Source organism: Orbicella franksi, chromosome 1 (assembly GCF_964199315.1).
Source record: "Orbicella franksi chromosome 1, jaOrbFran1.1, whole genome shotgun sequence".
Taxonomy (NCBI): Eukaryota; Metazoa; Cnidaria; class Anthozoa; order Scleractinia; family Merulinidae; genus Orbicella; species Orbicella franksi.
In genome coordinates this window covers 28,322,440-28,338,568 of record NC_138145.1, presented here as the reverse complement: position 1 = coordinate 28,338,568, position 16,129 = coordinate 28,322,440, and the positions used below count along the sequence as shown (strand labels likewise).

Here is a 16,129-nt window from a genome sequence, read left to right as displayed (position 1 = left end):
CTCTGTAAATTGTCTTAGGTAATGATTGTTGTAATGAGTATTTGTGAAACGGGAAACTGTCAATAATAAACAAAAAGAGATAGTGGACATTTTTAAACGTGACAGCGTTTAGGCGTCATATGACGACATGATGTCATGATGTCCCAGTCCCACTCTTCAGGCTTACAAACCAAAAACGAAAAACCACAAAATAATATTTTTAAAAGAGACTGTAAGGGTGTAATTTTACTTGTTGTTACTTGTTATAATCCGTCAAATATTTTTGCTCGCGCGGGATTGGTCTAAACACGTCACGTGACCGAATATTTCCCAGCCAAAACTCGGGATTATATGTACGGCCCCGCAATTGATCCCGACCCGCAAATGATCCCCGTACCGCAAATGATCCCCAAATTGTACCGCAAATGATCCCGGGACCGGAACTGATTTCACCGCAAAAAGTTAGGAATGGCGTGGACTCCATGAAAAGTCTATGAATGGATACATATTTTCTTAAATATCCTAGGTGAAGAAAAGACCAGAACCTCAGGCATACAAGCAGCAATAAAAAAAACATTTCTCATACTGCGCAAAATACTAAATTGTCATGTGTCGACTGCATAAATGTTTCGTTTAGGAAACGTACTGCAAAAAGAAACATGAATCTTCGAAGATGCCTCTGCCATCTAATTAACCGTTTGAACTTTTCCCTGTACACTTCTTATACTTGCGTCCTAGATGGACACGGGCTCCCACGAAGGTCTCTAAGATTCCTTCTTGCTAGTTACCGTAGTAAAAATGTAGTCAATCCAATTGGGAATTCTCAGTTGTCTCCAAATTTGAGGATATAGCGAACATCCCGTGTTATCATACATCTCATGCCCGGACCCAATAATGTCATTCAGGGAAGGATCCAGCTAAACTACAAACTTCAAACACAGGATTTCGTAACGTTGGGATATCATTTTTAAAGTTGTGAAATTTGCATTCAAATCGTTCATACTGCACATTTTCGTGCGTTTCATATGATAACTGTTGTATCAACAAATTGTATTATTACTGTGAAACTCAGAAAACCCTGAAAACCAGAAGTATTTAAGGATTATTATTGTGTAGCAAGGAAAAAGCCCATTAAGCGTGAGAAAACTAAACCGCAAACACCTGCGGCAATAGGCCACGTTCGATATATCAATGTTCTAACATGGCTCCGAGGCTTTCAGGACAAACTTCTATGTTTGCTGGTGTTTTCTTTGTATCCAAGTTTCCTTTGGGAATTGAAAACCAAAGGAAACTTAAACAATTTGCAATTTTGACCCAAGAGCCTTGGATCGATGTTAGAATATTGATATATCGAACGTGGCCTATTGGTTGTGGTTTTGAGGTTTACTCGCGTGTCCTGAACTTTATAGTGATTGGTTCAGTACCAAATTAACCTTTTGGAATCAAATACAAATTTTCACGGTTTTCTGAGTTTTACATAAAAAAAAAAGTTTTACATAACAAAAACGATTGCATAAATTTAAAATCAACTGTCCAAATTCCGAGTCCTCACATTTCCAAATTTTATGGCGAGGCAACCATTTCCGGTCCGGGATCATTTATGGTACAATCTGGGGATCATTTCCGGTCCCGGGATCATTTGCGGTACAATTTGGGGATCATTTGCGGGCCGGGATCATTTGCGGCGCCGTACATATCCGAGAATATTCTCCAATTTTCAAAACTGCGCGTGTTACGAAAAAGTTTTGAAGGATAATAAACACAATAACCTCCATTTGGTGCGAAAATATGCTCGCATATTTGTCCTTGGACATTATCTGTTCCTCGAAGGTCACAGTTTTCCTCGAGCTACGCTCTAGGAAAAATGGTCGCTTCTCGGAACAGATAATGCCTGCCGACAAATATCTGAGCATATTTCTGCGCCAAATGGAAACTATTGTTTATTTATGTTTTTAAATATGACACCGATAGCACCGATACCTTAAATAATACAGCTGAACATACTTTCAGAGTTTACCTTAGAGATTTCGCTGTGATTTAAGGCGACTCTCTGACTGAGACGTAATCGTAGTTTGGCGAAGTGTAACTACTAAGCCATGCTACATTCGATACATAGGTCAGTTAACAGTTGTCTAATGTGGCACAGATGCTAGTGCTCCATCTTTATTATATTACAAACATTAGAAATCAGGAAAAGTACGTATATACTTAACGTGTGGACCAGAAGTGAAATGTATCAGGAATCCCCTTTCTTCTTCGCTATCGTCTGAGTGGAATTTGATCAATATCTGGTCTCCAGTTAAAAGAATATTCTGCCCAGTCCTATGGCCACAGTACTTACCAACCATTCTTCCGTCATTAACAATCTCTAGATAGTCATGGCTGTGCATAAGAAACGGAAACAATTGGCCGTTATTACACGACTCAGTTAGTTCAAAGGGCCATTAACTAAGATAAAGCAATCAGAGATTTCAATTCCTTTAGCCAAGCTTGGTCGGGACCGTATTCGGATAATATTGGCACTTTTTTTGTACGGACTGATAACACACATATACCAATGACGGATGTGACGATATACCACGGTTTCTTTCATTTCCGCATTTTGTCTAATTAGATCTATATCTCGGAGCAAAGTAACACGCCAACGATGGACAAGATGTCAGGCTGGCAAAGCGGAGAACAGCTTTTATTCTTTTCTATCCCACTGGAACGCAGATGCTTTATATGCACAGAGCTTTCAAAATGGCTCCTTGATCCCTGAAACTAAACGCAGCAGCTCAAACCATGAATTCAGATGCTCTGCTTACTATGATGTAAAGGCATGTAAGGGCCATTTGCTGCAGTTTTGGAATTGAGCAGTATCTATATCCATTACATATAACGCGCCACTATCATGCTTACAATTTCACTTCACAACTGTGTTTAGTTTATCGTCATTACCATTTACACAGTGTTCAGCATACGATTCAATGATTAAAGGGACAGTTGCACGGTTCGACGCATGTGCAAGTTGTGACGTAACCCCACCCAATTCCATAGTTTATAAACCAATCAGATGCGAGTACATAACTCCTTGGTCTGTTCCAGAGTAAACGGTTCGGCCCGAATAACAAATTTGATGTTCAAGTCCAAAATCCCCTTTTTCTGTCTAAATCCGTTTACATCTTCCATAAAATGTGGACACCAGGTCATTCTCCTAGCTCCTTCGTGTAACCGTGTAGCTACTCAAAGGCTATCATTAAGCTTTCGCCAAATTATAGTCTGTGATTTCCGCAATACATCTTGTCGATAGGAAAACGAAAATGTACTTTATGCATGGAGTTTGAACATACGAAAGGAATTTCAGTGAGAAATCACACCTATATCGTCATGTTTTCGTGACTGACCGTGAAATTTTTAAAGGCAAATTTCCTGCAAGAGTCATTTGCACGCTTCCAATTGTTTTATAAACAATGAAATTGAATGATTAACGCTGTAGCTTGCGCATGTGCCGAGCCGTGAAACCCTCCCTTTAATTTGTCAAGAAATTATGTGAAGAGTTTCAATTTATTAACAGATGTTATTAAACAACTTTTCATAACATTTGACTGTCTTTTAGTTGAAAACAGCACATTTATTAAAGCGAGGAACTTAACAGTCCTCTACGCTAGAAACTAACAAGGTTTGATACTTATACAATAATTTACATATTTATCACATTTTTAGTTCCTTGTACTTATTTTGATTGTCCATATTAGTGTATGTTGAGTATAGTATGGGTTTAGATAGCAACTGGGACTCTAGTTCTGTTTCTGTCCCCCGTCACATCACATCCCGTACTATTTTGAATTTATTTGCCCATTTGAAAGTTAGTTGTTTGTCTATTTGAATTTATTTGTTCTTGTATTTTGGTGACGAACTCATTAAACTAAACTATACTAAATTAACCAGAGTTACGTGTGCATCCTCTCCACTCCACCTCCCCCGCCCCCCCGTCAGAGACATTATAAGAGTTCAAGATTCGATCCGAGTTCACTGAATATTATAAATAAGCCTTGTAACTATTTTCTGATGTGTTGTCCTTTGTTATAAAACAAGAACAGTCTCATCAAGTTTCATTCACTCCAATGAATTCTTGACAAATTAAAGGAATTCACAGATCGTGTTGTAGACAGCAGTAGGTATAAATGCTTAAAGTAACAGCTATGTGCTTACTCGCATAATGAGTCATCCTCCAATTCAAAATCGATGAAAGAAATGATCATCGTCCCATTGCGTGGAATGGCGACCGTATAACTGCAGTCCATATTGGGTAGGTATCTGCTAGGATATCTAGGACTTTTTAGTGTGTTATTAACCACCGAACCACATCCTGTTTAAGGAAAGGTATAAATATATTATATATATTACATATGTGTATAAGTTGTCTTTGAGAAAACACATTGCAGGACAGGTATGCGTAGGATAACACCACACCATAAAACACGAATACTGAATACTGCCTAGATGTTTCACCCTAAACCCTTTAGAGGCCGACACCTAGCAAAGCGCTTATGCTTTGGCCACCAAATTAGTACAGGATAATGTAACATGAATGAATACTGCATGGATGCTTCACCCTAAACCCTTCAGAGGCCGGCACCTGGCAAAGCGCTTATGTTTTGGCCACCAAATTAGTACAGGATAATGTAATATGAATGCATATAGCTACAGATACTCTAGCGTAATGCAACGTCATGATGATGCACTTATTTCATTTTATTGGCCACAAACGTCTTTCAACGATGTTCCCATCACATTTGGGAGTGTAATAATTAAGCAGAAAAATTAACAGTAACAAGTTTCATTAGGTTGAAATGTCTACTAACACTTTAAGTGTCTGTAAGTGGCAGTTCCAAGAGAGTTGCCTAGGGGACCGACCCCACCCCCCTCCTTTTGCCCTTATTAACGACAATACTTCAGGCCCAAACGACCAAAAACTTTTTTGGCCCAGCCCTAATTTTGAGTCCCTAATTTAAAAAGCGTTGTCTTGGCGGCCATATTGACTTTCCCAAATAATAGGAGATGTTTGCACTTTCCAAAAGAAAGAAATAGACCTTTTTATCGATACGGCGACCATTTTGAATTCTATTGTTTCAAATAGCCATTATAGAATGCTCAGGAGGCAAATTAGTTTGTATGTATTTGCCCCCTGGGTATCCCATAAAAGCTATTTGAAACAATAGAATTCAAAATGGCCGCCGTATTGGTAAAAAGGTCTATTCGCATTGTTTGTGAACACCAAATATGGCTACCGTGACGTCATGTGAAAACGCTCTTTTAAGAGGTCTGGCCTATCACAGTTAACAACGGCAATCATGTCATTATGACAGCTTTTACATACACGCATAAATGATTTTATTTTATCTCGAATTCACAGAGCAGCTAACCCGTTGTAAACATAAAAACAAGAACTACTATTATGTTTAATTTGTCTACATTATAAAATTTAACTGATCAGTAATCATGCCTGAAAGGAGACTGTTTTCAAGAGGCGTTTGAAAATCTTTTAAATTTTAAAAAAAGAATTCTTTGTTTTCTTTAACAACTCACGAGAGCATACAAAAAGGCGAGAAACTTAGTCACCAAAGGCCCGTTACCATGGCAACCGTAAGGTAAACACAATATCGTAACAGTTTGGATGAATTGTATTCCAAACAATATTCCTTACCATAGCACAGGCTGAGTTTTTTTAATTAATATATAACAAGCTTTAATATATAATAAAGAATTAGATTATGAGTTGGAAATTTCTCTCGCGAGATAGTTTACGGAGGCGCAGCTGTCAACTGTCATCCATAGAATTCGAGAACGAATAATCTAACTGTTTTGCTATAAATCTACTAGTCGTTCGGAGCTGTCTATTACTGCATTTCTTTCATTGAAATTTAATTTTTTTTCATACAACAACTCCTCGTCTCCCGCTACATCTGTTACCATCAACTACGATTAGAAAATTAGAAAAGAAGGCATATCGACACAATACGTTTGCTTACCTTGTGTTGCGTGTGCACCTTCCTTATCATTCCACAGGAGCAAGAGCACTAAGAAGAGCATTTTCATGATGTAGAAGTCTTTTTTTGTCGCACAATCTGTTGCCTTTTACTTGTTAATTGCCATTTCTGCGGAGAAATGATTATCAAATTACCTGGAAGAATGCCCATCAAAGATTCTTGGGGGGGGGGGGGGGGAGGGGGAGGGGGCAACGGTGTGACTTGTTAGGTAAGATTAAAAAAAGCGCACCAAGGGTATAATAACGTCACGTAATAATAGAGATATTTTAACAGGGGTTTTCAGAGGCCTGCATACCAAAAAAGCTTAGAGTTAAGAGTCTGAAAACGTTAGCTGTTCTACATTTACAAAGTTAAAGTTAAGAATGTATAAATTACAAAATAAAATTAAGAAATACTCTAAGGCGTCTTTTAGAAGTAAAAATGTCGGAACTGTTCCTAATTCCAACATCTAGTAAAGTATTCCAATCAGTCGTCAAATGCAAGAGTTGGGCAAAGGATTTCACCTTAATTATTATTTGACAAGGTTCCTTATTTCAAATCTTCTAATCATCGGCATTTAATTAAAAGGTCTGAGTTATAGTTTCTGGAATAAAGACTTAAAACAAGGACTTCAAGATTCAAAATTTCAGTGGAATGTAAATTTCGGTTTCTTGATATCCTGTCACAAAGTCAACCGTAATTCTTCTCCATCCTTGTAATCCAGCTTCTTCCCTAAAATACTTGTCCTATTTTGCTCTGTACAATCTCTGACTTTTCATCCAATTTATTGGTGGCATTTGCAGGAAATAGAACTTTCCATAATCAGCCAGGCGACAGTATCCCTTTAAAAGACAGTATCCCTTTAAAACCTTGAAATTACAAAGTTTTCGTGCCTTTGATATTAAAAAAACTTTTCAATTCAATTTTCCCATTGCCATATGTTTCGCTTTTCAGAGACTTGGGACACAGATAAATGATGTGCTCCAAAGTGACTGTAAATTCCATAATCGAGTAAGAAAGATACCCAAGATATGCTAAAAGAGGAACGCGAACTAAAAGCTGTGTTTCTATAACTCGTGCAAGTCGGGGGAGAACACGGAAAAATTGTCGAGACCGTCGCTTACGACTTCTTGTTTTCATAGCATTTTTTGCTTTCCTAAACTTCCATTTACGTTTCTACAATTCAGTTGAAACCACAGAAAATTTTCTGTACCTCAGGATTTGCTTGTGGTGTGAACACATATCATGCTCACCTGAATATTCCATGAGATAAAATATAAGGGAACTTCAAGCAATGAAATAAACGCAGCGAACAGGAAAGAGGAAAAATATAAACATACCCAACAACACGAAAGAAGCGTAATAAGCTGATAGCAGCTGGAGGAAAAGGGAACTGGGGGCGAGGAGAGGAATGGGACCAAATGCCATAAAGAGACATCCCTGTGTCATCTATCGAGATGTAATAAATGCAGATCACTTTACCTGATACGTGCCTTTCGTTAAGACCGAAATTAACGTTAATGGTTATCAAAAGCTCTTGTTCATTTTAAAAATATACAAACATCTTACAGGAATTCAAGGCTCAATTTTGTGATATTTAGTGGTACCTAGATGAATTATTGCGTATGACAGATATTGTGAACACAAATAAGTGTGGCGTTATACGTCAATTTTCCTAAATAGGTTAAGGTTTGGAAGGAAATCATGGAACATTTTGTCCATGTTTTATAGCCGACTGTATGGGAAAAGCTTACATAAATAATTTTAAACAGGACTATATCTTATGAAGGTTGTTTCTTTTGCTAAGCGTTTTAACACGTTATATAATTATATATCGGACTGTTTGGTTGATCGATCGCGCGAGCGATAGATCAATCGCCCACTTAATTAAAATAGTTAAGTGGCAGTCCCGCTAAAAGCGGTCTACTCGACTTCGGGACCAAAAATAATTTTCCTTCATTTTTTGTCAGTGAAAAGGGTTTGACACATATATATATAAAAGCAATTTATTATTTTCCAATTCCGTATTTTTGCTTTGCTATGAGACAAAATTGAATTTTGGCCGAACTGAGGTTGCTGACCGTGATCAGAAAGGCAAAATTCACCGATTTTGTGAAGCGTGCTACGTCGCCTAAAATGCAGCTCACGGAATTTCGTTTTCATACGAATTTTAAGGTACATTCATTACTTTGACTGACGAAATATGGAAACTTTTCGAAAAATTCTAAGCTTACCAGCGAGGCTGGAAGACACCCTACTCTGAGGCCTTTGATCACCTACTTAAATTTAGCCAAATTTGACGGGAAAAATCTCAAAAGCTGGGTCTAAATGAAGCCTAAAAAGCACATCACAGTAAATTTCATACCTTAATCAACCGTTGTATAAGTTCAAACCGGTGGGTATCTCCTTGGATTGCACGCGAGAACAGATTAAAATCAGTCAGTGTGTTTACATAGCTATTGCTCGTGTCAAAGCTCATTTGCATAACCCTAGCACCCGGCGTCGACAAAATCTGGATCGGATCGGACCGGATCACGGATCGGATCACGGATCGGATCACGGATCGGATCACGGATCGGATCACGGATCGGATCACGGACCGGATCACGGATCGGATCAAGGAAAAAAATTCAAAATTCAAAATTCAAGATTCAATTTCAAAATTTTTCTGAGCAAATTGCACTAGAGTGACTACTGTGAGCAGAACGTTTTGTTTAATTCAGGTGACTTTCCTTTATTCCTTTATAATATCAAAGGTAAACTGTCATAAAACGAGTCAGTATGGTAATAATAGGACGAACGTATGAATAGAAACACAAAAACTAAAAACACTAAAAAATTAAACACGTGATGATTTCAAACAATCGCCGTTTTTGAGACAAGTCTATACTTTTACAAGATGTGAGTTTGAAATACGATATTTCGCACTGGAATAAGACGAAACAAACCATTCGTATTTCAAAGATATATAGCTGTTTTACAAAAAATTCTAGGGATAACATCGATAGTCTGAACGATAACGCAACCCGAGAATAAACAACATTTTAGGAGTTACGTCACGATTTTTAGAGTTATTTTTGGGGTCGTAAAGAGTTGCCATTAAATAGAATAAAACCTTGAAATGATCGTGTTCTAGGGTCGAAAACACTTAAGAGGCAAGAACAAATCAAAACGGAATGAGGATCGTTAAGGATGGCAAAGATTAACAAGAACTGCAAATGACGAACTTGGAAAACTAGGCTAATTTTTTTCAAGATGCGCAAACCATGACGTAGCTCCTTTAAAGCAAGTCATGTCCTTGAACTTGCGTGCGTAAGTTTCCTCATTAACTGTAACGCCGACTGTAACGCTCACATATGACTCGAAAACGTAGCCGAGAACTAGCTACTGACACTAACAGCAATTTCAAAAACGAGAATGGGAGGTTCACGGAAGCTTCGAGCTAGCTAACGTTCATTATTATATCTCCCAGTTAGTACGCGCGTTATGATTGGTCAATTTAGCGGGCCGTATTCTCCTGTACGGCCCGCTAAAATTTAAAGTTGTTTTTGTTGCCAAACTGTTACGTGATTTATCACCAAGTGTACTTAACTTTTATAGCAAGTAAAAGTTTAAAACTTTCTTTTACTCTAAATTGTGCGTACTAACGACTTAAAAGCGATTTCAAATGGGCTCGTTTTGCTTTTGACGTGCGTCAGAAATTTGAAGCCTGCGGCCTCGGGCAGCATTTTCAAACCCGAGGTCACAGTTTTTCACTATACAGACCGACCCTAAGCCGGCAAATAACATGTTTATTTTTTTCCTGCAGTAAATTGGTTTTACAGATTACAAATGGGTTTGTTTACGCAACACTTGTCATTGAATCGGCTTCCGCGCACTCTACAAACGATTTGTAAGAAATCTCGGCAACGAGCGAGTAACTCAGATAGTAGAGAAATAAAGATGTATTAAAAAACAGATTTTTTTCGAACTACTTTGTGTTAGTTGCAATTATTTCACCAGTTAATTTCTCCAAAACTGTTTTTGCGGTGTGAAATTTCGTGCGAAGTTTGAAGTTTTACTACAAAAACAATTTCTGTTAGTCGTTGCTGTTAAAATCACTTCGTCGCTTTTCTACCGTAAATTGAATAGCAGAAAACGAGGAATTTCGTCAAGTGTATTCCACAGAAATTCTTTTAAATACAGCAACGATCAGAGAGGTAAACTCGACTGAAATTGACTCAAATTTTACGGCGAGAGAAATTAACACAGGACTACGCGCCATTACAGCACCAAGCTACAAACAATTAAGCTAACTCTCACAACTTCAAGTCACTCAATTGAATTTTCTTAGTGACTTTCCTTGCCATTTTAAAGTGAACAGAGATAAACTTGCGTTAACTAATCGTCGATGGATGTGTAAAAAAGGCAAAAGATTGACTAACTTTTAGGAGCTCAGATGCTTGAGAAAAAAAATAAATAATAAATATCTTACTAACCTAGTCTTCTCGGTCCGTACTGTAAGTTACAGATCTTCGTTTTTTCCCCTTCGATTTATGGCCCGCGCGCTTCGCGCTTGGGCCATAAATCGATGGGGAAAAAAACTCGGTCCGTAACTTACAGAACGGACCTCGAACTTCGTTAGTAAGAGGTATTTACAATTTAAATTCCTCGTAAATGAGGCGCTTATGTTGCTCTTTAAATGACCTCTTGTCATGCTCTGTAATTAGAAAGTCATTACTTGCGTCAAATTCGGGATTCTTGGCGACAATGCATGCAGCACGTAGATGGTAATGCGTGGGCCCGAAATGAACTTGTAGTTTCCCGTCCTTCATAAACGACTTATACTCATTAGTGGACGCAATTAAATCATTTGGCGGATCAGGGATTTCGCCTGGGACCCGAATGGCAGAGTTGCAGCCGTAGCACTTAAAGGCCTTAGTGTCCTTTAGCCATTTAAGTTTATACTTGCGGTTGGGGAGCTCTTCGTGTTTTCCGAGAGAGTAGCGGATGGTGGTTTACCTGATCGTTGCCTTTTTGGGCGCTTCCCTTTGTTCCCGAGGGTTGATTTCTTCACATTTAAGTTGGCAGCGCTGGTCAAATTCCGCTTCTTGGCAAACTTTAGCTTACCAAACCAGGTAAGGTAGGAAGCAATCTCGTCTTCCTTTTCGGCAACGGCCAGGGCATGAGAGCATATCTTAGTTGACTTCCAGTGAGGACACTCGCATTCGACTTTCCCTCTATCATCCATCAAGACATAATTTGGCCTTTTCCCAGACTGACTTGCGACGGAAAAAGACCTTGATCCATCGGCAGCTCGAGGTCCTCGCCATACACTGTTTATGCGTGACAGCAATTTGGCCTTTTCAATCATTGCCTCACGGGTACGACTGGACAGGTGTTGTAGTCGCTCATCATTCTCAAGATTGCTCAGACCGCTGACCAGTGATTCCTCAGGATCGTTCTGTTCAGAAAGATCGCTTTCCTCGAAGTCGCTGTCGTTGAAATAAGAATGCGCCAAGTCTGACTTTCCAGAATCTAAAGTGAAGCTTGCAGCATTTTGTCTTCTTATGACGCTCTCTGGTACAAGGCCGAGACTTGTGGGATTCTCAGCGGCATAGAGCTCTTCCATAGTGGCTTTTCGTAACTTCTCAAGGTAAGATGTCCTTTCAATCTTCTTCCAATCCATAAAGTCAGGAACGGTGAACTTGGCAAACTCAGGACGAAGTTCATAGCTTTGTGAAACGCCTCCGAAGGCTTGCGCAAACTCCTCCTCTTCTTCTTTCGCGATACTTTCAACAGCCTCGATGGTACCAGTAAAGCCGGATGACTGCCTGCCTTTCTTGGCCTTCAATCTGTTGTTGTTCGATTCTGCTTCGTTTGTGAAGAAGTGGACAGGAATGTCCACTTGTGGGCTCATCGCCTGGAGCGTTGCAGCTCGACGAACACTAGCGATTGCTCTTTTCTTAAGCATCTCTCCCCGTTCTGAGACCCAGGAGTAAACCTTTTCTGATTTGTCTCCTCTTTCCACCCATCTCTGTCTGAGAGACTGAAGTGTGGCATCAAACTCTTCGGGACACTCTGCATCAAGGAGACCAGCCAGGTAAATGCCGTCCTTGTCAACGCTGCCAAATACGTCATCAATGTAGTCTCTCTGTCTTCCTGTTACGCCAAACGAGCCAAGAGCAGATTTCATGTTATCCTGGAGATGTTTAAAACACCTCACACTTCTTTCGCCCGCCTTCGGAAGAACGCTTTGGATTGCGTTGATCAACGCTGTCTCCCCATCCGTACCACAAAACAGAATTTCCTTGAGCTTCGGTTTTGCATCAACGACTGTCTGGAGGAAGTCTCGAAAGGTTTTCTCGTCTTTTCGATAATGAATCAAAACAGGACCAAGCCTTACTAGAGATGTACCACTTCTTTTGCTTTTTAGCAACAGATTTCTGTAGGAAATCGGTGTACATTCGTATGGCCCCAGATTGAATGTGGGATCTAGCTGAACAATGGAGAAGTCCAGTTCTGATGTGCTGTACTTTGCCAACTCTGCTAACTGGTTTTCTGATGCAAGAACGATGGTAAGGTTTTCCTTTTCTAGAGAAACCTTCCGAATGAAAGGTTCCTTTTCGCTTTTCATCTTTAACAGAACCTCTAGTAGCTCATCATCTTTTTCCTTGCCCTGAAGATAGGCTGGTAGAGGAGCCTTCTTTACCTGATTTCGGTAATAACCCTGACGTGGACCACGTGGAAGGTCACTCAAAGAGTCCACTTGCATGACACCACCGGCGTCTCTCGTTGCCTGGAATACTGCCTCTTTAGGACCCATAGAGGACAAATTAGTGTCAATTTTCCGGATAACTGAAGCCTTTGTACGCGTGTAACCAGGTGCACGACCCTTTTTGGTGTTTTGGTGAGGCTTGTCAATGATGTTCTCCTCGTCACCGTCATAGACGTACTGCACAAAAGCCACGTTGTTAAGAATGTCATTTCTTCGATCTCTCATGTGCATAATCCTCCTATGGAATTTATTTCCCCCGCTTCCAACACTCCAACTGTGATATAACCTTTCGAAATGATACTCGTTGTTGCTCTTCAGATTGTCCTTCGCTCGTCTTGTAACCAGCACCTTCATATCATCAGCATCAGCGTCGTCTACCTCAACTGTCAGGGTGCGTTTACCTCCATATATGTCATATTGAGGCAAGCCATCAGCTCGAAGATCTTCAAGGCTCGTGTAACGCAGATCAATTAAGAAGACAGCATTCTGTTGAACTTTCTTCGGAGGTTTCCTACACTTAAACTGGTCTTCTGTTGCACTCCAGAATATCTTCACAATTTCGTCCGTGGTGTAGGTGCATTTATCACTGTGGAATATCGGCACGTCTTTGTCCTTGTTGAAGTAAAGGGGATGGCCTCCAGCCCTCAGACGATCTTTGCTTTCAGAGTCGCTATTACTCGAACTCGATATTTTTCCATACATTTCATCCTTGCAAGTCTTGACTGGACGTTCTGTCAAATCTACAACCTCAAATTCCCCAGCCTACAGATACAAAAAACGTTCTTTCTATAATTGAGTGCCTACATTTGCCTTGCTATCATATCCTAGTGCTAACGAGTTTAGGTCCTGGTGGTAGGAAAGACTTAAGGTGACGCTGCCTTATAGCTAATCAAAGGTAATCTTAACCCTATTCAGGACCGGGAGGGCATGGGTGGGCTTGCCCGTTACTCCTGTTAAGGGTATGACATTTAAATTTCGGTGTAGCCCCGTCCCAGGACTTTTTATATCATATGTCCAAATATCTTTTCCTTGACGCAGGAGCTATGGGATGATAATTTAGTACAAAAACGTGTTAACCCAGAATAGGAGACAGAGACAACTTCACCGATCACCAGATCCATCCACCAGATTCGAGTTTACCAATACGCGAGAAAACCACTCAGAATTCATAAACGGTCATTGTCTGAGGAGAGGACCACTCCCCACACGCACACTAACACATACACGAGCACCCCGGTCTCGGAAAAAAAACCCAGAGAATTTGCAAGATAACAACCCTCCCCCCCTACCCCCGTGGTGGGCGTGAGACATTTGAGTTTAAAGTAGGTGTTTTTTGTTGTTGTTGTTGTTGTTTTTTTGCGTTTCTTGTTATCCACGTCAGTGACATTTAGGTTTAGGTTAATTTGCATAGAGACTATATCGACATCAAAACTTTGCTATTTTTTATAATCGCCAACTTACGGGCCTGCTTTAATATCAACGTGTGTTATAGCTTTTAAATAGGTTTTTCGCCCTTTTTAAAACACTGAAAAACCCTCTTTAGGAAAATGAGCACCATTTAGAATTCAAATGAAAAGGAGAAACACAGACGTATCGTTCTCCGTGATATCCCCTTTCTTAAAGATTCGGAGCTATAATTAACCTCGTCAGCCTCTTTCAGGAATTTGGCCGGCCTTCTGAATTCTTCCTCAATGCTGCCAAGAAATGAAATGAAATCAGAATCAATACAGTATTCATTTATAACTAAAGCTGGAGAATGTAAGGGGAACTATCGCTTAAACGGTCAGTATATGGATTTGTAATGGTTCGCCCCTAAAAGTTTTCTTTTCCGGTTACGCTTTCGCATTTCTGTAGTTTTTCGCTGGCAAAGATGAAAACTTTTCCCACGCGGTCGACATTGACTCCCCAGACATAAAGGCAACAACATGTCCTTTGGCGCCGTTCTGGTCGGCGATTTTGCTAAATGCCCTCTACCGAGAAAAGTACTTGCCGGTTGCCGGTATAATTGAACAATTTGTTTTCATTGATGAACGAGCATTTTTTTCCACTGTGTTCAGAGTATATACCTATTAAAAGAGCTGAGGCGCGTGTTTATCAAATTTTACGGATTATTTTTAGACTTTTAGAATAAGATACATGATGATTTCAGATCTAGACTGATCCGCAAAAACTTGTGTAACCATTTTGCTCGTTAGTTCAATATGCTTGTGGAATGCAAATTGCTTAGCGTATAACGAATCAAATTCAGGTAAAGAAGAAATTAAAAAGTTCGAAGAAGAAAGTAGTATTACTGTCCACGACATGGACTACATAAATCGCCCACGTGCACTTCAGTAGTCGATCATATATAAAAATCTTACTCCTCACCTCATTTTTCGCCTCTTCTCTTGCGTGTGCTAAAATGAATAAAGGAAAAGTAGCAAATTAGATGATATATATAAAAAACAAATAATAACTGACTGGAGAAATGATGCCTACCTCTCGATTGCCTTCTTCCATGGCGGCGCGCACTTCACGAAACTCCTCTATGAAAGTCACTCAGCAAAACAACTTTCAGAGGGGCCTGGGCTCCATTATGTCTCGCAGACTTTATTTTGGCTTATAACGCAACATTTCTGATTTTCGTTTAACATATTTTTTTATTTATTATTATCTTATAACTTTTTTTATTTTTTTATTTTATTTTTTTTCCTGTGATCCGATCCGTGATCCGATCCGTGATCCGAAGCGCGTGCAGATGTTGAGAGGCCGATTTCTCACTTTGTGTTTATAGGACTACTAAGCTTCCCATTTCTTCTGACGACACCAGAATTATTGGCCATAAAACTAGTTTGTCTTTGATTTCTCCGCCTCGCGAAACATATGATAAGTGATGGGACATGCACTCTTACTGGTATGGGACTCAAGCGTTGGTGCCCGGGAAGTACTCCCTTATATAGGCTATGTAGGTATGGGCGGTCCCAAAGGGTCGGTTTTTCAGCCGTTTTGGTCATAAATGGGGCATAATTATCAACTTCTTTCAACACTTAACCATATGTTTGGCGAGGCGGAGAAATCAAAGGCAAACTATTTTTATGGCCAATAATCCTGGTGTCGTCAGAAGAAATGGGAAGCTTAGTAGTCCTATAAACACAAAGTGAGAAATCGGCCTCTCAACATCTGCACGCGCTTCGATATGGACGGTTTTTGGAAGGTTTCTTGGTCCCATCTTTTGAATTTCTTCCATTGTGTTTTCTATGAAAAACGAACGGCTGATAACGGGAAAGGAAAAGTAAATTTTAGGTCCATGTCTGCTTCCTCCGCCCTCATGTGTTAGCAACTCCTTATATTTTCCGAGGAAAGGTAGATAAAAGTTGAAAAGGTGCAATGATTGTCGTCGTTC

General features: G+C 39.7%; 2 protein-coding genes across 3 annotated transcripts in view; one reads left to right on the top strand and one right to left on the bottom strand.

The window, feature by feature from the left end:
• Nucleotides 1–6,135, bottom strand: part of LOC145501329 (CUB domain-containing protein 2-like) — a 48,190-nt gene extending 42,055 nt beyond the window's left edge. Inside the window, exons 1-3 of the mRNA XM_081480824.1 lie at nt 5,994–6,135; nt 4,174–4,330; nt 2,180–2,361 (exon numbers count right to left, since the gene is read on the bottom strand). Of these exons, the coding sequence (XP_081336950.1) occupies nt 2,180–2,361; nt 4,174–4,330; nt 5,994–6,060 (406 nt within the window). The 5' untranslated portion in view covers nt 6,061–6,135. The remainder of the gene's footprint in view (nt 1–2,179; nt 2,362–4,173; nt 4,331–5,993) is intronic.
• A 9,492-nt stretch (nt 6,136–15,627) lies between these two features.
• The window catches only part of LOC145501105 (uncharacterized), an 8,689-nt gene continuing 8,187 nt past the window's right edge, over nt 15,628–16,129 (top strand). The window contains exons 1-2 of one of the 2 annotated variants that reach the window (XM_081480667.1): nt 15,628–15,974; nt 16,014–16,129. The exon at nt 16,014–16,129 is cut by the window's right edge and continues 3,010 nt beyond it. The gene's annotated coding sequence lies outside the window, so the exon portion shown is untranslated. The other variant, XM_081480661.1, reaches the window with a different exon arrangement.